General features: G+C 39.5%; 1 protein-coding gene across 16 annotated transcripts in view; it reads right to left on the bottom strand.

The window, feature by feature from the left end:
- RAPGEF1 (Rap guanine nucleotide exchange factor 1) overlaps nucleotides 1-24,433 on the bottom strand; it is a 173,134-nt gene that overhangs the window by 61,123 nt on the left and 87,578 nt on the right. For all 16 annotated transcript variants that reach the window (XM_058302157.2, XM_058302158.2, XM_058302156.2 and 13 more), the window contains 2 exons: nucleotides 19,201-19,379; nucleotides 10,797-10,953 (listed from right to left, as the gene is read on the bottom strand). In XM_058302157.2, the coding sequence (XP_058158140.1) occupies nucleotides 10,797-10,953; nucleotides 19,201-19,379 (336 nt within the window). The remainder of the gene's footprint in view (nucleotides 1-10,796; nucleotides 10,954-19,200; nucleotides 19,380-24,433) is intronic.

The following is a 24,433-nucleotide window of genomic DNA, read 5'->3' as shown; positions in this document are numbered from 1 at the left end:
GAAGAGCATTACAGAATCAACTGGTGGGAAAGAGTGCCTGGCCAAAGTGACTTCAGGTTCACGCTTCAAGCAGGGCAAAAGGAACAAAGAAAAGCCTGCACATTTATATCTGTTGACATTAGGAAAAAAATTCCACTAATTCTTCATAGATTTGTGAGCAATTATAATTGTGGAAAGTTGTCATCTTTCCAGAGAAGCAGCTGTGTGAACTCAATTAATGAATGACGGCAAAGAAATCGTAGAATGACAGGCATACATGTGGAAGCATGCACCCAAATTCCAAGACAATGTCATGATTGCTGTGACTCTTCCTTCCACCAGTTCACTAGCCTAGGCTTGAAAAGAGGGCAGGCAGCTTATTTATATTCACCAATCTTCCAACCAAACAGACCAGCCAGAAGATCTTTAGTCTCAATTCGCTTTATCTATCACAGACAGAATTCTTAAAATATCCATGTATCTAGCTACTGTACTAACACCCTAATCTCATTCAGAGGTGACTCTAACTTGGCAAGAGACCAACTCCTCCTTCAGAAAAGGTCTCAGCCTTCACTTGAGGGAAAGAACATGGTGGTACCTTTAGGATTTGTGCCTCGTGGCAGATGGCAGAAACTAGGGTTGGCTGACCTTTGCTGAGGAATGTCTGTCTTGGCCACTGCTATATCCCAAGTGCCTAGGACAGCACACAGCAGGTTCTCAGTAAATAGTTCAAAGAGAACAATTTCATTATGGCTCATCTGTTTAAAGTCATTTTGAGCATGGGTACAGAAAAGAGCCCACTTGTGGCAGTTTGAAGCTTTTGTGGACTCCAGAAAATTCTGGTTCTTAAAGCAAATCAATTCCTGTGCAAGTGAACCTATTGTAGTTGGAACGTTTTGATTAAATTACTTCAGTCAAGGGTTTCTGACTAGATTGCGTGACCCAGGGTGGGTCTTAATCCTCTTACTGGATTCCTTTATAAACAGAGAAATAGAAAACTGCAGACACAGAAAAAAGCTGCAGAGACTGAGAAAAAAACTAGAAGATGAGAGAGGAAACCAGAAGCTAAAGCAATTAGACCTAGAGAAAGCCAGAAGCTGAAGCTGAAAGGAATGGAACTTGAAGGAGAAGGCAGTCTGCAGAGACTGGCATTGTGCCCTGCCATGTGCCTCATCACCCACAGCTGCAGCTCAGTGAGAGAGCATGTCTGATGATGCCTTGATCTGGACACTTTCACAGCCTCAGAACTGTAAGCTTTTAACCTAATAAATCTCCAATGCAAAAGTCAACCCATTTCTGACACTGCTTTTGGCAGACTAAAACACTGCTTCAATTTGTGTCTAGAGTACACCTAGGTAAATTGTCTAATGATGCCCAATTAGAGATTCTTAACAGGGAGGCAGGCATAGCATCAGGGGGCTTATCAGACTTTGCAGAGAGGCAAGCTCAATTCATTGTATCTGGATTAGGAAAAAAAAACCTCATTTGTTTTCAAAATACAGAAAATAAAGCACCACAAAATTTTATTGATTGGGGATATGCAAAGATGGCAGTAATTCTTTTTTTTTTTTTTATATTCACATTCCATACAATCTATCCAAGCCAGTGATTTTTTTAAAAAATTCCTTTTTTTTTTTTAAAGATACACAGATCACATAAAATGTTACACTGAAAAATATGAGGTTTCCATAGACCCCATTTCCCACACCCCCCACTCCTTCCACATCAACAACTTCTTTCATTAGTGTGGTACATTCATTGCATTTGATGAATACATTTTGGAGCAGTGCTACACAGCATGAATTATAGGTTACATTGTAGTTTACACTCTCTTACAATTCATTCAGTGGGTTATGGCAGGGACAGTGATTCTTAAAGAGAAGATTTATCAGAATTTCCCAGAGAGATGGCAGAGTTTTGTATCATCTTTAGGTACTCATTAAAGACTTCAAAAGGCTGTATCAGACCATATGTCTATAATCAAAAACTACAAACTAGATCATACTATTAGTTCATGGGACATCATTTTCAAAAATCAAAAAGGGTACTTGGAAAAGTATCTTTCTAAATACATTATACTTTATTTCCATGTTCATTTTTTCATATTGGAAATGATCAGAAATGGAAGGGCTTAATGACCTTTCACAAGTCAAAATATAGCACTGATGCTACAGTAAGGGAGAAACATAATTCCATGCATTATCATATTTTCTCCTTGGCACTAAGACAAAGACCCTGGCTGGTAGAGAACACAGACTGCACAATGAAAGTGCTCCTGACAAGGTGATCACTGGCAACACCAACTTCCTAAAATTCACTGCCATGCTGTCCTCCCCCATAAATCCACAAGGACACAACATTAAGGCTAATGTCCTCTAGGTTCACACTGGAGGGAAAACAGACAACCGAAAAGCACACCATTCTGCAACCTGTGGCCTTCCACTCCTATTCATGTCCTATTCTGTTCTGTCTCTTTATCCTCTGTCACCTTCTGGGCGTTGTGAATCTCTTGGGTTTGGGACTAGAGCCCAGGAAGACATGTATTTATGGACCATGACATAACCCCTCTACTAGTTAGTTCTAAGACAAGTTCTTAAATACCTTGGACTGAGTCTGGGTCACCAGACTGAATACAGGCCAATTGGGAGTTTCCTGGAACTGAAGCTGTGCAACAAAATCATTCCTTTTCATATGCAATCAAAAAAAGGCAGAGCACTAAGCAATCAGGATGCTGAAGGGGACCCGGGTTATAATTAATTCATATAATCAGCTGAACAGTGGTTTACCTTCCTTAAACAGCTTAAAAACTAGGCAGCCAAAAGCAACCTCAAATTACACTACAGCAAGTAGGATGATGATGCGACCTACCAAGAAGCAGTGCTGGTTGGGGTCTGTATTGGGCAAGGGCGGCCCAAACAATTTTCAGATTGGGGCACCTTTGTATCCAATATCATAAAATTATATAGTGGAAGTAAGAAGTTATAACTCAAACAATAAAAACTTTTGGGAAGCGGACTTGGCCCAGTGGTTAGGGCGCCCATCTACCACATGGGAGGTCTGCAGTTCAAACCTGGGGCCTCCTTGACCTGTGTGGAGCTGGCCCATGCGCAGTGCTGATGCGTGCAAGGAGTGCCGTGCCACGCGGGGACACCCCTGCGTGGAGCCCCATGCGCAAGGAGTGCGCCCCGTAAGGAGAGCCTCTCAGCGTGAAAGAAAGTGCAGCCTGCCCAGGAATGGTGCTGCACACACGGAGAGCTGACACAACAAGATGACACAGCAAAAAGAAACACAGATTCCTGTGCCGCTCACAACAACAGAAGCGGACAAAGAAGACGCAGCAAACAGACACAGAGAACAGACAGCCGGGGTTGGGCGGGGGAAGGGGAGAGAAATAAATAAATAAATCTTTAAAAAACAAAAACAAGTATTTGGTGAAAATGTAGAGATACTGGAGCCTTAATACACTGCTGCTGGGAATGTAAAATAGTGCAGGAAACAACAAAAATTAAATACAGAGTTACTGTAACACTCAGTAATACCACACCTAGGTATTTACCTAAGAGAAATTAAAAACATATGTCTGCATAAAAGTTTGTAAATGAGTGTTTAGATAACATTACTAATAAAAGCCAAAAAGTGGAAACAACCCAAATATCCAAATGCCCATGAATAAAAAGTTAATATATCCACATAATGAAATATTTTACCATAAAAAGAAATGTACTGATACATGCTACAACATGTATGAACCTTGAATATATTTCACTAAATCAAAGAAGCCAGCCACAAAAGACAACATATTGTATGATTCCATTGATACAAAATGTTTAGAATAGGCAAACCTATAAGACAGAAAACAGGTTAGTAGTTACTTGGGGCTGCAGGGGATAAGAAGAAATGCTGGGTGGTTGGTTAAGGGTATAAGGTTTCTTTTGGAGATGATAAGTTCTAAAATTAATTTTGGTGATAGTTACACAATTCTGAGAATATACTAAAAATCAATGAATTATATACTTTAAATGTGTGAATTGTATGATATGGGAATTATATCTCAATGAAGCTATTACTAAAAAAAAGGACAAGATGAGGCTGGAATATGTTGTCATACCAAAAAAGTGAGAAAACTATGAAAGACTTCTAGGGTCACATCAAAAAAGACTCAGAAAACAATTTGATATATGTAAATCAATCAGAAATAGTCCTAAACAGTATGTGAAACCTGCAAAATGAAACCCACTTTGGGGAGATGGAGCCTTTATAGGCACCTGACCTCTTCTATTTTTGTGGTCCAGTATCCTCAATAGGACCAAATATCCTCAAAATTCTAATTAAACTTATTTCTTCCAGAGTCGACATCTTGTTAGTCATACGGGAAGTCCATCCAGCTTCACCCAGGATGTCAGATCCATCTTCTTCGAACTGCAATAGAATACCAGGAGGGTTTTGCACCTTATCAGGTAGAGCCTACTGTCCCTAACCAGCAGAAAGTAATTATAGAAGAATGACCACCCCTCAGCACTCCCTTAAGAATAAAGGTGTAAACTCTCTGAGGAGGGAGATGAAGCAGGCTAGATAGGGAATCAATAGATGGATCTGGAACCTGGCAATAAGTCCATGTGGACATCGATACCCCCAAGATGGCTACTGGAAGACTCTCAGGAGAACTCCCATTTGGAATGAGATCTCCTCTGAAAACTAGGCTCTCCTGGGGACTGATGGGTGGGGTAATCAATGAAAACAGCGAACAGCTGGAACCCCTTCCATGCCATTAACAAAGGGGCAGAATAATTAATGGTTTAAAAGGCAGTGGGAAAGCAAACCAGCCCTGTCTCTGTGCCTGTTCCTGCCTTCTGTGCTCTGTTCTCGCCATTTTTTTCCATGCCATGATGAACATGCAAGTAAAACCTGGGCATTTATAATCTATAATGAGGAACGGTAGTCTGTAAACCAGCCCACTTTATCACTCGTCAGCCTCTTCCTCTCTACCTCAGATCCGTGATCTGTTATTTTCTCCAATTTCTCTTCCCTCCCTTCCTTAATATATTATTGGCCTAAAACAAACAAACAAAAAAAGAAAGCAATTTGAAGAGGTTTCACTGGCCAAAGATGGGACTTGAGCATCATTACTGCAAATGACTGAAACATATCAAATATACTTAAATTCTTGAGTTCATAATATTTTAAAAAACTCAATTCATTGATCATGTTAGAGGATGGCAGGAAACACTCATTATTTTGAGAATTGGTAAATAAAGGGAAGGAATCAAGCATTGATTTGGCTTTTCCTCTGAGAATTATATTTCATAAAACCACAAAGTTGACACGGAGAAAGTAATGATGAAGAAAATGACAGAAAGAACTAGATTATCATCATTTTACAACCCTAATTAATGGATCTAGGCAATAAACATAAATGGCTACTAACATAAAAAAAGGAAAGAGCCTCTTGATAGAAATACACAGTATCATCTAGGAATTATTTTTTCAAATATAAAAAGCCTGAGTATGATTAAGCCTCTAGTTTTACAGGAAATTCAAGGGCAGAGGAACATGTTAAAAACAACAACAACACCACAACACAACACAAAACAAAACACTGCATTGGTACAATTAACAAAATCCAGAATGTGGGAAACTTTCAGGACAATAACCCTTGTTTTAGAAAAAAAAAATCCAAGGAGAAAAAGAGAAAGAGGGGAGACTTTAGACTTTTGAAACATACTAATGAATTACAGTATGTGGACTTTATTTGGATCTTGTTTGGAAAAACAAACTTAAAAAAAGTATATGAACCAATTAGAGAAATTTAAACACCAGCAGTCTGATAATAGTAAGAAATGACTATTGATTTCTTAGACTGTGATAATGGCATTGTTGTGAACATGTGTTTTTTTAAGGGTCCTTATCTTCTAGCGCAGGGGTCAGCAAACTACACTGGCAGGTCAAATCCAGCCAGTTTTAGTACAGCCCAGTAAGTGGTTTGTAAAAAAATAAATAAATAATAAGAAAATGAAAAAGAATATGTTACAAAGACTGTTTTGGCCTGAGAGATCAAAAATATTTACTATCTGGCCCTTTACTGAAAATGTTTGCCTTGTTCTAGAGATATACTAAAGTATTTATAGATTAAAGAATATTATGTCTGGGATTTGTTTTCAAATAATCTGGGGGAGTAGGAAATGTGTATAGAAGGAACAAGACTGGCCACGAGGTGACATCTGTGGAGGTTGTGTGATAAAGGGTTCATTTTATTCTTCTCTTTTTTGTAAATGTTTGAAAATATCCAGAATAAAAAATTTTAAAAATAGGTTGAAAAAAAAAAATTTAAAAAGATGGTTCATTTGAAACGTCAGTGTGGTAGAGAGAGCTATTTGGCCTACAATATTCTGTTCTTCCTTCTTATTAATAGATTTTTTTTTTTTTTTTTTACTGGCAATGTTCTGGCCAATAAAATGTAAGCGGAAGATTTGTGAGGCCTTCTAGAAAATGTCCTTAAAGGAAGGAGGCACACCCTTTCTCTTCTCTCTTCATCCTCCTTGCTGGCTGGAATGTAGTCCCGATGGCTAAGGCCTGAGAAGCCATCTGATCCCTGAGAGACTACATATGCTGAGGACAGCAGAAAAGCAAGATGGGAGAAAACTACATCCCTGACCGTTTTGTGAAAATGTACTATTATCCCTGGACTTCTTATACTTATAATATCTCTGGGCTTATACAAGGTTCCAATTTCTTCACATGCTCACCAACACTTATTATCTGTCTTTTTGAGAAGAGCCACCCTAGTGGGTATAAAGTATATCTCATTGTGGTTTTGATTTGCACTTCCCATATGTAAGAGAGAAATACTTTTATCTTTTTTTAAAGCCACTGTTATTTTAGGCTTTCTTGCAGTCAAACCTAGTTTTAACTGATAAAGTGAGAAAAGTATTACTTTCAAAATATGCCTACTATACATGTTGAATCTGGTACATAAGTCTGGTTTTAGGTGGTGAAGGTTAAATGACAGCTGCAGGCATTCTGCAAAGTTTTGCCCCAAGTTTATCAATGCAAGTAAGGTGTTTTTTTTTGTTTTTTTTTTTTAAATGAAAAAAATTTGGCATTTTTGTGTGGTTGGAAAAGAGTAAAGGGAAAGAGTATCTAGGTGAGACTGGAGATACGCAAGAAAGTTTTGACATCCCTAGAAGGTCTAGAAAAAGGGCAAACCAGAACCTAAGGAGTTGAGTAAAGATTTGAAGATACTAAAAAAGAGGAAAAGCTAAAATGTAATTGGTAAAGTTAGTGGGAAGAATTGGGATGCTGGTTTCAAAAGGATAAACTGGACTCTCTGTTTAACCTTGATGGGCTTAGTCCCCCAATAGACAAGTCCTAGGCTGGGTGTGGATCCTAGAGAAATGGAAAAATTAGGACCTTTAAAATTCTCAGAGGCTTTGTTCTCCTGAAAGTCACTATCATCTCTGAGCTTCAGGCTCCCATTAGTAAAGGAGTCACCTGGGTCTGAAGTTTAAATGACTACATGGCAAAGGGCCACAATCACTGTCAATGACTGGTAAAAGTAAGCAGTTCCAGGAATTAACATTTCTAGAGCTAACAGTACTTACAACCCATATACTGGGCATCTACTTTATGCCACACAAAGTACCTGGCACTTAATATATATTATCTTAAACTTTCTTCAAACCTTCTGGGTAAATATTTTTTAAACTGTTTGAAACTCAGAGAATTAACTTGCCCAAGGTTACACAGCTAACGAGCTGGCATTTACTGGACGGGGGTGGGGTGGGGGGGAGTGGGGGTGTTAAGTAATAAATTACACTACCCACTCGGACAAAAACAAAGCAATCCTGTTTTAAAACACTTTTTCAACCTCTTCAAAAAAAAACAAAACAGATTCTAATTAACAACTGAATGAGTTACTTGAAAGATGGTGAGTCAGTTTAAGGAACATGCCAACATTTCTCCTCCAAGTGGAATGATGACATCCTCATAAATCTATTTTATTTCTGTATAGTCCTGGTCCCTACCAGCCAAGTGAGGCTCCATCACACCACCAGGAGATGGGCTTATAAGGTGTCCTAAGCCTGACTGGGATGGTGAGAGAAGCTGGAAGCAAGCTGGCTTGGAAGTAGATGCAAAGTGAATCCTTTGGGCTAAGTCTGAATCTCCCTATTTGTGGGAAGAAGCTGAGGATAATGGTAAGTGCACAGGGGCTGGGTGTTCAGCAGGCCTGGGGGTAAATCACGACCTTGCCACTTACTACCTGTCAGCATGAACCACAGGTTCCACATCTGAGAAAGGAGAGGATAATGCCTACCTTGGAGGGTTGTTGCAAGGATTAAATGGGACAATACATAAAAAGCACGCAATAAATGTTAGCTATCACACTATTAGACCTTAACAACAAATGACATCATAGTGTCTCAGTCATTCTCATTGCCTTGACAGCAGCTACTAGAAGCTTCCAATAATATAGACCGATTCCTACCCAACCTTCAGCCTTTGGTTTAACTGTCTCTTCTTTGGGGTAGCCCTATTTGATCATTCTGAAAAGCAAGTTAACCCAAATGCTCTAACAGTACCATGTACCATTTTTCCTTTGTAGCACTTATCCTAGCTATAATTATATAATTGTAAATTTTTGTTTGGCCTTTCTTTTCTCCCTTTGGATTGTAGGTTTCATAAGGTTACGGACTGTGCCAGTTTTGTTCATCACTATATTCCCAATGCTATCACACATCCAGGCATATAATAGGTTCTCACTAAATGCTTCATGAATAAATGAAACAAAAGTGTATTTACAGAGCTCCTCATTTAGAGAATCTCCATTCTGGCTAAAATATTTTTTTAAACAATTATGGGAAGTTATTGCTTTATGTCACTGATGGGTTCATAATCTGTAGGTTTCTCTCCCTCTCTCTCTTTTTCACCCCAGCCACTTTGGAAATCAGGGAAAATGTTATTTTAGACATGGCTTTCAAGTGATACAGTGGTGCTTTAATATATTGATTCTATAAATATTAGGGAATGTTATAGTGTTTTTTTTTTTAAATCAAAGCTCGACCTCTGCTATTTTGGACATTCTAACTTGTTTTGAGTATCTATCATAATTGATTTGATAGAGGGAAACTTTAACAATGTCAACTGAAAAATAACAATTTTCAACAATAGCATTTCCAGAAATCTGGACAGGATTAGTAAAGGTGGGTAAGCAGAACTACATGGATTTTGCTGTTGAAGAATGACCCAGGTCACATTTCACTTTACCCTGCTGATCTCAAAGAGCTACTGTGAAGATCAAACGGGATAATGTATCTGACTGCATTCTAAAATGTGAAAAGTGATATGAGGCATCATCACAATAGCCACCCTGGGCTACACCTTGGAGACTCACTGGCCCAAACAGATAATGGACAGTCAAATAACTTTATGGCATGAAGAGAATATGGGAGTTATCAGAGAGAAATTCTGACGTTATTTAGTTAACCATTCCTCTAAATGAACTCAACAAATTTGCTGGCAGACACATGCACCCTCTACTGAAATGGTGCTGGAGGTGGAGAACTATCAAGACTTCTCGAGCCAATACACTTCATTTTGGAGCAATTTGTATTGTTAATCAGTGATTTCTTAGCCTTCTTTCTCTCTGTAATTTTCATCTTTTGAGGGTATTAAATCTTTCTTTCATAGTTAACAGAGAATGTCAATCAAAGGAGGCAGCATGGCTGAATGAGAAAGGAATATTTTGACTGGGGTAAATATAACAGCTAAAATTTTGAATAGAAAAGTCTAAAAGGAAGAGGTCACAGTTTCTTTAAGCCAAGAGACCTGGTTGCAAACCAAGCAATTAGCACTGCATAATTAATAATAAACAGCAGCTGTCTGAGTGCTTACCATGTGCCAGGCATCATTCTAAGAGCTTTATGTATATTGACTGATTTAATCCTTCCTACACCTCTATGATAAAGGTACTATTATTATACCTATTCTGTAGAGGAGTTGAGTACATTGAAAGCAGTTTAGTAAAAATTGCCAAAGGTTACAGAGTAGTGAAAGGTGGACTTGGGATTCAAACCCAGCGGGACCCCAAGGTTAACCCTCTTTCCTCTGCATTACATGGCCTCACCTAACATCAAGGTCTTTACTTTCCCACTGTTTACCACCCTTGTTCTGACCCACAGGCCCTACATTCTACATTGCTCCTCATCTACCATAACTTACTTTCTCAATTAGGGCTTTACCTTGTCCCTTATATCCCAATTCTAGATCTTCTATAGACTTCGCTTTTCTCCTTAACTACAAGATGTTTTGGACTTCCCTTGGTAGACAAATACACAGACCACACCCTAGATATCAAGTAAATCTGAGAGTTTCATTTCTTTATTCATTTCAATCCTGCTTTTCTACCAAGAATCCCAGAAGTTCTTAATATATAAAAAATTAGCAGTTGACATCCTGGGAGTTTTGCTGAAAGTCAATGCAAATACATTTTATCTAGCTGGCAAGCATGAACAGTCAAAGCTGTAATATAAAGACTCACTGAAAATTTAATACAATACTCAGTGAAAGCTGATTGCTGCTGGCAGCTTTTCCAACCATTGGGATGAGTCTTCCAAAGGGTTGTCTTACTCTCAGAGCCATTTGTACCAGTCCTGAGAGAATTAAGTAGCTATTGCATAGAGCAGCACACCAGCACCAGAGAAGCTGAAAGTCACTCATTTCTAATGTATAAAGTTCAGGAACAAGTCCTTAACTGATAAATATTGAGCAGAGAGGCTGCTCTAAGTCTCTATTTAGGACTGGTTAGAGTCCATGCATGGTACCTTCACTCCATCCAGCACAGCTTTGATGACCCCCTTCACAGATGTCACCATCTCTTTATCTTCTGAGTTCACACCTTCTAGCATCACTTGGTCAGACCAACGAATGAGGTTGGCAAGGCTTTGGTATACTCGGCTATAGCAGGAAGAGAGGGCTGAGCTAGGGGAAAAAAGATTGTTAACAAGAATGTTAAAAAAAAATGACCATTTCTTTAAGATATCTGTTTAGTACATCGTTAGTTCTAAAAACTGTTTCTGAGTCAGTTTCTCAATCTTTTTTAAAATAATTATACTATTTAAAAAAATATTTTTTAACTTTATTTTGTACATTTAATAATTGAAAATATAAACAATTGAAAACTAAAAAGAAAACACAGTTGAATAAAAACATACATTTCTCAATTAGATGTACTGGATATATATAAATTTTATTTTTGAAACATACAATATGTTGCACAATATATTTGGTTCATAGTAACACAATCATACAGTATTTGTCCTTTTGTGCCTGGCTTGCTTCTCTCAACATAATGTCCCAGGTTCATTCATGTTGTCATATGCTTTACAATGTCATTTCTTCCTACAGCTGCATAATATTTCATTGTCCACACCTCCTTTTTTTTTTTTTTTTTTTATTAATTTTTTTATTTTTTATTGACTTTGTAATAATATTACATTAAAAATATATATGTGAGGTCCCATTCAACCCCACCCCCCCACCCCCCCTCTCCGCCCCCCCAACAACACTCGTTCCCATCATCATGACACATCCATTGGATTTGGTAAGTACATCTTTGGGCACCTCTGCACCTCATATACATTGGTTCACATCATGGCCCATACTCTCCTCTATTCCATCATGTAGGCCCTGTGAGGATTTACAATGTCCGGTGATTACCTCTGAAGCACCATCCAGGGCAGCTCCATGTCCCGAAGACGCCTCCACCTCTCATCTCTTCCTGCCTTTCCCCATACCCTTTGTCCATTATGTCCACTTTTCCCAATCCAATGCCACCTCTTCTATGTGGACACTGGATTGGTTGTGTCCATTGCACCTTTATGTCAAGAGGAGGCTCAGATTCCACCTGGATGCTGGATGCAATCCTCCCATTTTCAGTTGTAATCACTCTAGGCTCCATGGTGTGGTGGTTGTCCTTCTTCACCTCCATCTTAGCTGAGTCACACCTCCTTTAACAAGCATAAATTCCCTACCTCCAAATCCAACCAAGAAGATTGTGTGGAGCTTTATATTCCAGTCTGTGTTAAAAGTTATTTTTTCTTTCTAAATACAATTTATATATATACATATGGATTCCACTGCTATAGTTAATATACTTTTTCAAACTTCACATACCTCCCAAGACTCTGGAACATCTCTCAGGGAACGTCCCATCTTCTCTTTCTTATTGCGAATTACTGGACTAGTAAAAGCATTGTGCAATTGTTTAAATTAGACTAAAACTCATTTCAGATGTATCACAGGGAACCAATAGGTTTGTAGAATTTTAGCAGGCAGGATCCTTTTAAGGAACAGCTATGAGTTCAAACAGATCTGTCATTTATTAGAATTCTTCCTAACATGAGCTCATCTTTGTCATCTTCTATAATGTAACCACAGCTAAGAAGTCAGAGGAACACACTAATGAAGATGAATTAAAAAATAACAAACCAGCTTCTCCCTTTTGCAGCCATTGCTAAAGCAGCAGCAGCAAAAACGAAATTCAATCCCTTTGTAACTTCTGATCTGAGCAAGAACTGTAAAAGGCATTTCAATGCACCTTCCCACATTTGGAGGAAGATTATATCTTCCCCTCTTTCCAAGGCGCTGAGACAGAAATAAAACGTTTGATCCATGACTAACTGAAAGATGATGTTCAGGTTGTGCGAGGAGACTACAAAGGTTGGCAAATTGGCAGAGTAGTCCAGGTTTATAGGAAGAAATATGTCATCTATATCAAACAAGTACAGCGGGAGAAGGCTGATGGCACCACTCCAGCAAGGTGGTTATCACTAGGCTAAAACTGGATAAAAACAGCAAAAAGATCCTTGAATGTGAAGCCAAATCTCGCCAAGTAGTAAAGGAAAAGGGCAATTATAAGGAAGAAACAATTGAGAAGATGCAGGAACAAAAAAAAAAAAAAGGAAAAACAAACCGGAGGTGAGATGATTTGTGGTGGTGGTGGGGTTGTATAAGGTTGTATAAGGGTGAAGATGCTGGAGTATGGGGGTGGTACAAAGGAGCAGTATGTGGTAAGGTACCAGCTACACTGTGATACCAATACACACACAAAAGAAGCCTGAGTACTTTGGGGGTGACCCAATGACTGTAGAACAGCAGCCAAAACAAACAATTTTTGCCTCTTTCACATATTTTTAAATAACTAAAGATAATTTTCCCTTAGAAGTCTGGAAAGGATTGTTTTTCCATTTCAAACATTACGTACTACAAAAGAAGAGCAAAAATATATTTGTGTGCCCTCTTCCATTCCAAAGTTATCTCAAGAAAAAAAAAAGAACAAAAAAGAAAAGAGAACAAGGGAGATACTTAGGAGTGAAAGATACAATTTTGAGGGGAAAAAATATGAGAAGATATGGTTAAAACAGGCTCTAAGAATAAAGTAATTTAAAACAAAAACCTAAACCAAAGAACACTCCAATGAGAAGATCTTCAGAATCAGGTAAGGTAGGAAAAAATTTTCCAGGAGACTGAAAAACTTTTACAAATCGAGTCCCAAGAAAGCCAGAGTTTGGCTGCTTCAAGGGGTGACACAAATGAGAAGTATTGGGTGTTAGGCCTATTCTTCTAGGAAAGAAAGTGAAATAAGAACTCTGCAGTATTTGTTTTTTCCTAGGCATTAGATTATAGGAGACATCATCCTGATGTGATGTGCTTCTTGCAGCTATGCCTCTCTCTCTCTCCTTCTTGACAAGGCCAGGTACAGCCTCTTTAAATAAAGACTGCTCTGCCTTTCAATAATGTGCAGTAAGGGGGATTTTCCCAGAGCATCACCTTGTTAAACTATTAGCAATAATTAGATCAAAGGGAGAAAAGACCCCATATAATACTTAATTTCTACCTGCTTTGGATGGCAATAGTTCCCTGAAAGCATCTAAAGAACTAGGTAATTATGTCTACATTTTACATTAGCTTGGAGGCAGAAGAATATTCCTGTGTGCCAAAGTGCTAAGAAATTAAGAAAGGAAGGGTCTGTACTATGAAAATGCCATCTAGTGGACCACTTACTGGCCTATTTCTGAAATGAAGCAAAGCTGTCTATGTTCAAGGCAAGCACTGATCCTGCTCTCAAGCATGTCTCTGGATGTTCCAATGTAGGAGAAGAATCTTCCATTCACTACCTAACTGAACAGCCAGCTGCTTGTTCAAAGGCCAGTCTACAGCCATCTCAGGAACCTATATGAGGGTGGTGAAAAGCCTGCCTGCTATGAATTCACAGAAAAGGTTCTGTGCAGAGGGCAGGGAATATACTTCCCCAGCTTACAAACTGTACTTGGGGAAGGAAAGATGTACAAAGACTCTTAATGAGATAACTGAGGAAGTATTGTCAATCATCTCTGGGAAATCAATAAAAATATCACTGTTGGTTTTGGAAGAACTTCAGAAGGAAAAAAGTCCCTCAACTGGTATTAACCAAAGGACTATGAGAGAGAAAAAATTTCATTGTTCCTCATGGCCACATCCAGGGACTTCCCTCTTTAGGAAATGGCTATAGACACTGAATAACTTTTGCTAACTCTAATAAAACTTCCTCATAGACAAAAAATACCCCAAACTATCATATGACTTGGACAATTACTACCCAATGTCTGCATGTTTAGAAAGTAATTTCCCAAGCAGAGTTGTTGGCTAATATTCCAGGAAGCAACAAGCCTACTAGCAACACACTGTAGCACTGTCAGCTACGGGATTTAGCTAAGGTGACTCTATCCTGGACTCTGTCAGAGAGGCTTAACAGCTGAAGGTGGCTGGGCCGAAGTGATCCATCCTTATTTCCAATTACTCCCCCCTCTCCTCAATGCCCAGAACAGTCACACACTCTGCTCATATGACCACTGTAGTGTCCCTACAAACCATGACAGTTGGTTTCAGTTCCTTTGCTCTTCTTGTTTCCCAGCACCTACTGCCAATCCAATTCCTACCCTTCCTTCAAGTCTGGCTCCAGCTTCTCCTCCTCTAGAAGTTTAACTGGGACTATTCTAATATTTTTGTAACTCTCCTTGCATTCCAACAGAGCATCTACACTAAACTACAAAATTAGGACTTTATTTTACTGTGGAGGGGGTGGTGGTGGTGGGGATTGATTTGTTTCAACTGGATTTTAACTCTTCCATGGTAGGCACACCATCACACGAGAAGAAGTATTTTATAAAAAGCAATCTAAATATCCTAACCATATATACTGCCCACAGTTACTAGTGTAATGTTAGACACTTTTACTCAAGGGAAACCAGCAACTGATACAAGTTAAGGATTGGATTAAATAGCAGAATGATGTAGTACTTGATCTCAAGGCTTTCCGAAACCAGCACACAAGGCACTACATACACAGCAACTAAAGAGGGCACCAAAGCAACTCATTTCCTCAGTGGTTTTTCCTACAAAGGAGTAGCAAGGCTGGAAAAGTGAAGATAGTAGCAGGGCAAGGCCACATGGATGCTTTATCAAAAGCCTCCCACTAATTAGCTTCAGTGAACTCATAGCCAAAAGACAATTTCAGAGGTCAGCTGAAACTCCAGGATGAAGCTCCAGGGCAGACAGCTTCTTGAAAATAAAGACATTATTTGCTTTATCTTCCAGAAAAAAAAAAAAAATGCACTTCATTGCCAAATTCTGAAAGCAGTTCATAAAAGCTTAGACCTCCTGGGGGTATATGAACACTAAACCATCCTGAGGAACAGAAAGAAACAGAAATGTGTATATCCTGAACAGGTACCATGTAAGAAAAACAAAGGTCCCCCAGCAGGGACCTGACAGTGTCTTTTTTAAAAAATTAATTAATTAATTTCTGCCCCCTTGCAGCTTGCTTGCTGTCTGCTCTCTGTGTCCATTTGCTGCACGTTCTTCTGCTTGTCTTCCTTTGTTGCATCACCTTGCTGCGCCAGCTCTCTGCAGGTGCAGGCCAGCCTGCCTTCACAAGGAGGGCCTGGGATGTGAACCCAGAGCCTCCCATATGGTAGATGGGAGCCCAATTGATTGAGCCACAGCTGCTTCCCCTGACAGTGTCTTTTTTTTTTTTTTTTAGTGCTATTACCTCCAGTTTATTTTTTATTTTTTTTCTTTTTTTTTTTAATTGACTTTGTAATAATATTACATTAAAAATATATATGTGAGGTCCCATTCAACCCCACCCCCCCGCCCCCCCTCTCCCCCCCTCAACAACACTCCTTCCCATCATCATGACACATCCATTGGATTTGGTAAGTACATCTTTGGGCACCTCTGCACCTCATAGACAATGGTTCACATCATGGCCCATACTCTCCTCCATTCCATCCAGTGGGCCCTGTGAGGATTTACAATGTCCGGTGATTACCTCTGAAGCACCATCCAGGGCAGCTCCAAGTCCCAAAGACGCCTCCACCTCTCATCTCTTCCTGCCTTTCCCCATACCCATCGTCCACCATGTCCACTTTTCCCAATCCAGTGCCACCTCTTCTATGTGGACATTGGATTGGTTGTGTCCATTGCACCTCTATGTCAAGAGGAGGCTCAGATTCCACATGGATGCTGGATGCAATCCTCCCATTTTCAGTTGTAATCACTCTAGGCTCCATGGTGTGGTGGTTGTCCTTCTTCAACTCCATCTTAGCTGAGTGTGGTAAGTCCAATAGATCAGATTGTAGGTGCTGGAGTCTGTTGAGGCTCAGGACCTGGCTATCACATTGTCAGTCCAGAGATTCAAATCCCCTAAATATATCTTAAACCCCAACATTAACTACACCTCCAGCACATTAGCATGAAAGTCTTATGAAGGGAGATCCCATCTTAGTCCAGATTCATCACACATAAACACCATTTCCAAAGAGGGGCCATCTGCCCTGGTAGTTAACCCCATCGGCCATGACCATAACTCCCATGGGTCTCTTTAGCCCTCAAAGGAACCAATATCTGGTGGTTGTATCTGCTTTATCTGTCTCTCTGACTCTGCTCAGTTGTGCATGAGGGCAATCCTTCTGCCAGCCTCCAGACTCTTTTTTAGAAACTCGTAGCCATATAAACTCATTTCTCCTTTCCATTTCCCCCTTACTTTAGGTCAAACAGCATTTTAAAGTCATGGTATTTTATGTAGACATGGATATTCTGCTGATCCGCATTGAACCTTCCGTATAAGGTCATTTTCCAGTTGCATCATCAGTTGGTAGTAGATAGTGGTCCCTCGTTGCCAGGGAGGCTCATCCCCGGGTGTCATGTCCCACGCTGGGGGGAAGGCATTGCATTTACATGCTGAGTTTGGCTTCGAGACTGGCCACATTTGAGTAACATGAAGGCTGACAGGAGGAAATTCCCAGGCACAATGTTGCTCTAGGCCTTGTTCTTATTTTAGGTTTGTCAGCTCAGAAGCATAGTCATTAGCATCAGGGGCTCACTGTTGAACCCTCACTCCCTCCCGGTCCCCGCCACTGTACCTGGGAGACTGTTGCTGCTCCCCTAGGGACCACGACAGAGCACCACTGGCCAGGAACCCAGTACCCCCCCTACTGTGGTTTTTAATTGTTGCCACTATGAGTATATCCAAACATTACCATGCACCCTGGACATATGTTCTGTACAGCTCCCTGTCAGCCATATATCACCTGTCATTGGTATCCCATACCAGTATCCCTCCATTGCCATTGTTGAAACACTCTGTGATCCAGAACTCCCCGAAATTTGAAGCCCAATATAATGTCATGGTCCCTTACTAGGGAATGGCATATAGCGATGGGTTTAAAGGATAGATAAAGAACTTGGATAAAGTTAGATAAAGAACTTAGATAAAGAATGTTGACTTGAAAAAATTTCCACATCCTATCTTTTTCTTTTTTTTTTTTTCCCCCCCCTAATTATTCAGCTTTTCTTCACAGGAGTCCTAGACCACAGCAATGTATATATATAATATATAGCACTCCCACACATCCACCAGAAAACCTTTTCCCTTCCACAGTGATACTCTTACGCCCTATTCATATCATATTTACTTAAAGTGATGTACAGAGTCTGAGACATTAGCTTTCTAACAAGGTGACATCTGTGCTTACATTATGGTGCATACTTTAGGATACACAGTTCTTTACATTTTTAGTTATCCTATGTTTTACATTATGGTTTACATTATCAGTCTGTCATCTCCTATATGTTATGGTGTAATATTACATGTTTTATATCCATCCTTGTGTACTCTCAAGAAACTCCTCTCTTACCCCCCATTTACTTTGGTTCCACACATTTAACGTCCATTTTCCCTTCCACCTTGGTGCCCACAGTGACAGCCAACCTCCGTTTCCTGAGGAGCCACTTCCAGAGATAGATGGAATAGTGTTCAGGGCCTAACTTGCTCAACTGCCCCAATGCCCTGGGAGCCACCCTTTCTCTCGAGGGATACAGTTCCCTCTATTTGATGGCATTAGTCCTCCCCAGGATGTGGGTCCACCCCCACTCTCACTACTTGGGTTTCTACCCCATGGTGTCACCCACTCGCCCTGACAGTGTCTTAAGGCACAGCTTCTCCTAGGCTTTCATTCAAGATTAGATTGATACTACTTTTCTCTCTGCACTTTACAATAAATGTAGGCACAAGCTGCTCTTCTAATCTTTAAGAGGAAAGTATACTCTAGCAATAAAAGCATTGCCTAACAAAAGCTTCCTGGGAGAAAGAACTGACACTACCCGTGATACCAGATTTCCAGTGAATCCAGGTGTTACATTTAGGAGGTTCTAGCTTGACAGTTAAATGTTTCACTAATCCATCCTCCAAGGGTTCTTCTCGGCTTCTTTTGACATAATTGTCTAAATAGTTAAAGACTACAGGCTACCTATCTGATTGGATTTACTGTCATAATAAATTATAGTTGACTATGTTAAATATGGTTTTAAATATGAGGGAACTAGGAAAAATGAGTCCCAATCAAATCAATTACTGCTAATGAGTTAATGCAAGGAAATAATCACAGACAGACTGTAGCTATATCCCTTGGGATGGTAAAGATCTTCGTTAGTATTGAGGCATCATGAATAAAACAACCTTGGAATTGCATCAAACGATAGCTGTTGGGGATTAGAGGGAGAATTCCTTTCCCTTCCAGCACTTCTCACTATTACTAGGATCTCTGAGCTTGAAGTGACCCAAAACCAAGATGTCTCTAGGCTTTCCATTACTCTGATACAGTGGAGGACTTCAGAGCAACTCACCTGTGTTGTATCCGAGGATCGCTCTGCACCAGGGGTAAGATGGCCTCTAACACCTTGCTGGCTGACCCTGGAAGCATCTCCAATACCTTCTTATCAATAGCCATTTTGTCCACAATGGTCTTAAAGTAGCGCAAGGCACTGACAACTTCTTTCTCTTTCTCTTCCAGCCAGCTCAGGTTCTGAAAGGAAATGTTAAGCACAAGGAAGGAGGAGAGCAATTAAAGGGAATTATTTTGAAAAAAATAAAATAAAATTTCCTGTAAACTAGCTTGAGATTGATGCAAATGGAAACCAAGTCAAATTATTTTTCTAAGGATTAAAATCAGGATACAGAGGCTAGACTTAAAGGAAGAAGGGGGCTTGGACCAAGAAAGGTCATTTATTAATAGATATTTCCAAATTCCCTTCCAGAATCTTAGAATGATCTGCCCTGAGGATTTGAAAATGACTTCTTCTCCTCTATTTCCTAAATGACCACATCAAGATATCATCACTAATCTCATAAGTGTAGTGAGGACTAATTTGCTGATGGCTATAAGTCACCTGGAAAACCAATAGTTAAGTCCCATGGTACATATTTATCCTGTAAATCAAATCAAGAAACCCAGGTTTTTCTATCTTTCAAAGATCAGAGGGAATGTGTAAGACTGGTCAGGGTTATTAGTCTTCAAAACCCAATCCCACAGGACTCCTCACGAGATTGCACATTGTTCAACCCAAAGATGCAACCCCATCTCAATGAAATGATATACTACTCCCAAAGGACCTGGAAACTTCAGGGTTGGAAGAGGTGGGATACTCTAGGGTGAAAAGGTAAAGAACCCAGAGCAGATGGTAATGATCCAGTCACTATTCAGACAGTGGTTGCTAATAGCACTCAGGGCCCTCTGCTCCTAAGGAAAGCTTTTTTGGGAGGAAAAGAAAATACAGAGCCTGACACTTTCCAGTAATAAATTTACTACCCCCAAATCTTTTCTTCCTGACTATGGGATATCTTAAAGCCACAGTCAGTGGATACACTAACCCCTTTTGTATATCTTTTTAGAACCTCCCCATATACTGGCCCTAATATCAATGATTCAGGTCCCAGCTGGCTGGCAGAGGAAGGGAAATCAAGAATAATCTATAAAATTGAGAAATCAAAAAATGAATACTCTAATCATTTAAATTAAATTTCCAGTGCAAATTAAGAGAGGGTATGTATTAGGAAAACTGCCGCCTGTGGGCTCTTTGTGGTCCAGAGAATGCAAATGAAAGCAAGCAAAGGAGATGATTTCTAGAAAAAGTTGATTTAAACAACAATCTATAAATACATAAATATATGATAGGAATGTAATGAAAAGTGACCATAATTCTGAAAACTAGCTCTTTGGTAGTGAATCTCATTTTAAATAAAAAAATTTCAAAAGTGATATTCATAAGAATGTCAAAAGAAATATATATAGGGGAGCAGAGGTGGCTCAAGCACATGGGAGGTCCTAGGTTTGGTTTCTGATGCCTCCTAAAGAAGACAAACAACATATAGACAAAGAGCAGACACTGAGCAAAAACAACAAGCAAAAATGAGCAGACTATGAGTAAACAGATGAGGGAGCCATCTCAGGGGGAGGGGGAATATATATATACATACATATGTATATAGGATCAAAAGGCAAATAGCCACTTTAATCAGACAATTTTTCAAAGACCCAAGTTAACACCTCTCAATGGATATTTTCCCAAAAAGTACTGAACAGTCTACTAAGTCCAACAAGATTCTCCAGGTGTGTAGGGGAAGAAGGAAGAAGAGAGAGGAGGGAGAAGCACACTCCCTCCCCATCTTCATCACTCTCTCTCCTTTACCCTGCTTTATTTTTTCCTCTTACTACTTGACATATTGGTTTATGTACTGTTTCCAAGAGGCCAAGGACTTGTTTCTCCACCTCATGGACAAGAGCTATCATTTACCCACTCAGGGCACTGGAGGAACCTAAGAATGAAGGAATCATGATGTTTACAGACATGTGGAAAGAGAAGGACCATGACAAAAATCGTGGAATTTTAGCATAATGAAAAGTATTAGAAGCCAGCAATTATGAAACTTGGCGAGGAAACAGGTAACATTTTAAGAAAATGTATCATCCATCAGGTTTGCTAGGGAGAAAGGGGCTAACCTGCGGTTGGAAGGTATTCAAGAGGGGCAAGACATTTCAGGGCAAAGATCATTTTTCTGTCATTTGCAGAGAGATCAAATCAGTTATATATGAGCCACAATGTCCAAGCCTTCTAATAAAGGAACCCACAACAACGTAGCAGAGTCAGGTTTCATCTATTAACTCTCCAGCTAACTCCACTCCCAAAATGAAAGGCTTCTAAGTGAGGGTTGTGCTTTCCCCTAACCCTTCAGATGTTAAACTGTGGCTCCTTGCAAAATGTAGTCAGCTGTCAAATGAGATACCTATACTGAGCACTGAGAACTCACTGCCATAGTTTTACTAAAGTTGCCTACCCTGAGAGGCAGATGAGTTCTTCCACATCCCTCTCCTGCCATGGGGGGTGAGGTGCCACCACTGGAGCAAGACTGGAAACTAAACGAGGCTGTCTGTACCTAATGGAGGGCCTAGATCTGAGGCTAAGCTCTGGGTATGGGACCAGTGAACTTCAGGTTCCCCATCTATAAAATGGAGAGAAGAATATCTGCCCTGTGTAACCAAAGAGCTTAATGTGGGACTGAACAAGAATGTATATACAAGGATTTTATAAAATTTAACAGACACTACACCAATGGAAGATTTACACCTGCTAATAATAAAGCAAAGAAAGAAGAAAAAAGGATGTAAAAATTAGAAAGGGATTTTGTATGATCTATGCATCTTAAAAAAAATTTAAAATATAAAATAAATAAATAAAAAGCAAAAAAAAAAAAAAAATCAGAAAGGGAAAGGGGAAGAAGCCAGATCACAGCTCTTAGTAATTGTGCACTTCAAGTCACCCATTGTGCTAAGTATTTTGCATGCATTATTTAAGGGTTATGGGTTACAACCATTTCATGAAGTAGATACTATTATCACCACTTCATTTACAGATGAAGAAACTGAAGCATGCAGAGAGTAGGAGGCAAAGCAATTCACCAAAGTCACAAAGTAATAAGTGATGAGGTGCAATTTGAACTTGGTCTGTTGAATTTCAGAGCCTGGGGAATGGGGAAGGAAAAAGAAAAGATTTACAAAAAATGTACTGGAAGAAGTAAAGAAATTTACTAGAGAGCATTTATAAATGAGTAAAACATAGTCTGGATGGCACAGACAGACAGAAATCTTAAAATAAGGTTTCCTGCCTCCTGGTGCTGTACTCATTTCACGACAGAGGCTGCTGCTTAGCTGTTATATTACTCTATATATGATAGGCTCAGGATGAGAAGGAGGAAGTGAGAGAAAAATTTGCCCTAGTCTTCAGAGATTTCCCTCCTCCATAGCAGAACAGCATCCAAGATGTTCCCAAATTGAGCCTTCATGTCCAACTCACCATCTGCATCTCTAATACCTCTCCTCTCCTCAGTAATTCAAGTCTTATTTACAACACTGTAAGACAGTATATGAACCATTCAAATTTGGCCTAAGTCTGGGAGGGGGCCAATTAAAATGACTATAATAAAAAACTTTAATCATAATATCGTTTTTAACATTATTCCTTTCCATTGGACCAAAACAGTGAGGCCTAGTCTGAAAACTTGTTTAATACACAAAGGTCAGTTACAATTAGCACATCACAGCATCTCCCAAGCAACCAGGCTCTCCTGCAGTAGCATTTCCCTCGTTACGTTTCACTTTAAGATCTTGAGAGTTGAAAGGAAAATGCTTTCCTGAATCCACTCAACCACAGCCCTAGGCTCCAACCTCTGTCTTGTTGCTCTCAGAGATGGAGAACTCAAACCTCCCAGGCCACCCTGGCCATTTTTGGACAGTGCTAATCATAATATTATACTGGGACATCTTTTGATGATCAGTCTGTGGCTCTTTTTCTCTGCTACTTTAATACTCTCTATAGTACACTGCAAGTCTTTTTAAAAAAATTGCAAGAGAACTTATAAATTCATTGCAGAATACACAGAATTTTCAAATTCAAGTAAGAAGATGGAAGAGGCTAACAAACATATCTACGTGAAACCAGTCTAGAAAACACTCTGGTAAAAACAGAGATTTTGATTAAGAAAACATGGGCCAGAGCCAAAACTCTCTGTATTTTGGGAAGAAAATAAGTTTCTCCCAAGGTTATACAGTGAGGATTAAAAAAGACAGATCTGTGAAACCATCTAGGACAGGGCCTGGGCAAAGAGCAGACCCTTAATAAGTGGTAAGCTGAAGCTGAACCTTTATCTACCAGAGTTTCAGTTTTTCATGTATTTAAGCAGGGATGGCCATGTATATAAACCAGGATAAAATGAGAATGTATATGCAAATACTCCATAAATGATGAGAGTTACAGACTTGCTAGTAAATAGTAAATAATTAATAGTGATAGCAAATGAAAGATATACTCCCCAACATTTCCAGTTCTGTCTTTGGGCCTCTACTAAGCAACACTCACTTTGTCTCATGCAGGTGACCTGGGGCAGAACATAGTAATTCAGTCCTTCTTATAGCACCTATAGCTGTTCTTGCTACAGAATATGGTTTCTCAATCTTGGCACTATTAACTTTTTTGATCGGATAATTCTTTGTTGTGGGTGGCCATCCTGTGTACTGTAGTATGTTCACCAGCATGCCTGGCCTCTAACTACTAGATGCCAGTAGCACCTGCTTCATCCTCTAAGTTGCAAAATCAAAAATGTCTCCAGACAATGTCAAATGTACCCCAGAGTTTGCAGGAACCCCCACTGAGTGAAGGGTACACCAGCATTGAGTCTTCCTCTACTAACTCTCTTGGGGTAATGAAGAAAGAGGAGGAAAAAAATAAAAGAAATTGAGTGGTTGAAACAGTTTCACATCAGAGTTCAGTAACAGAACACAGCCATTAGTAAATCATTTTAATCTGGACTGCCTGGACAAGTGTTATATGACAATTTATCCTCTTCTTAGAGTTTAATATTAAACTCAGCTCTAAGAGATTGCTAAACAGATTGTAATAAATAATTGCGGCACAGATCAAATCTTCCATATTACTCCTCTTTAATCTGGAATTTAGATCAATCTGGTCAACACTGAATATTTCACTCTTGCTCTGCATTCTCCTTTGCTAACAGATGAGGCAGGAA

The sequence above is a fragment of the Dasypus novemcinctus genome, chromosome 8 (genome assembly GCF_030445035.2).
Source record: "Dasypus novemcinctus isolate mDasNov1 chromosome 8, mDasNov1.1.hap2, whole genome shotgun sequence".
Lineage (NCBI taxonomy): Eukaryota > Metazoa > Chordata > Mammalia > Cingulata > Dasypodidae > Dasypus > Dasypus novemcinctus.
The sequence above is the reverse complement of the archived record's forward strand: the minus strand, read 5'-3'. Positions and strand labels throughout refer to the sequence as shown.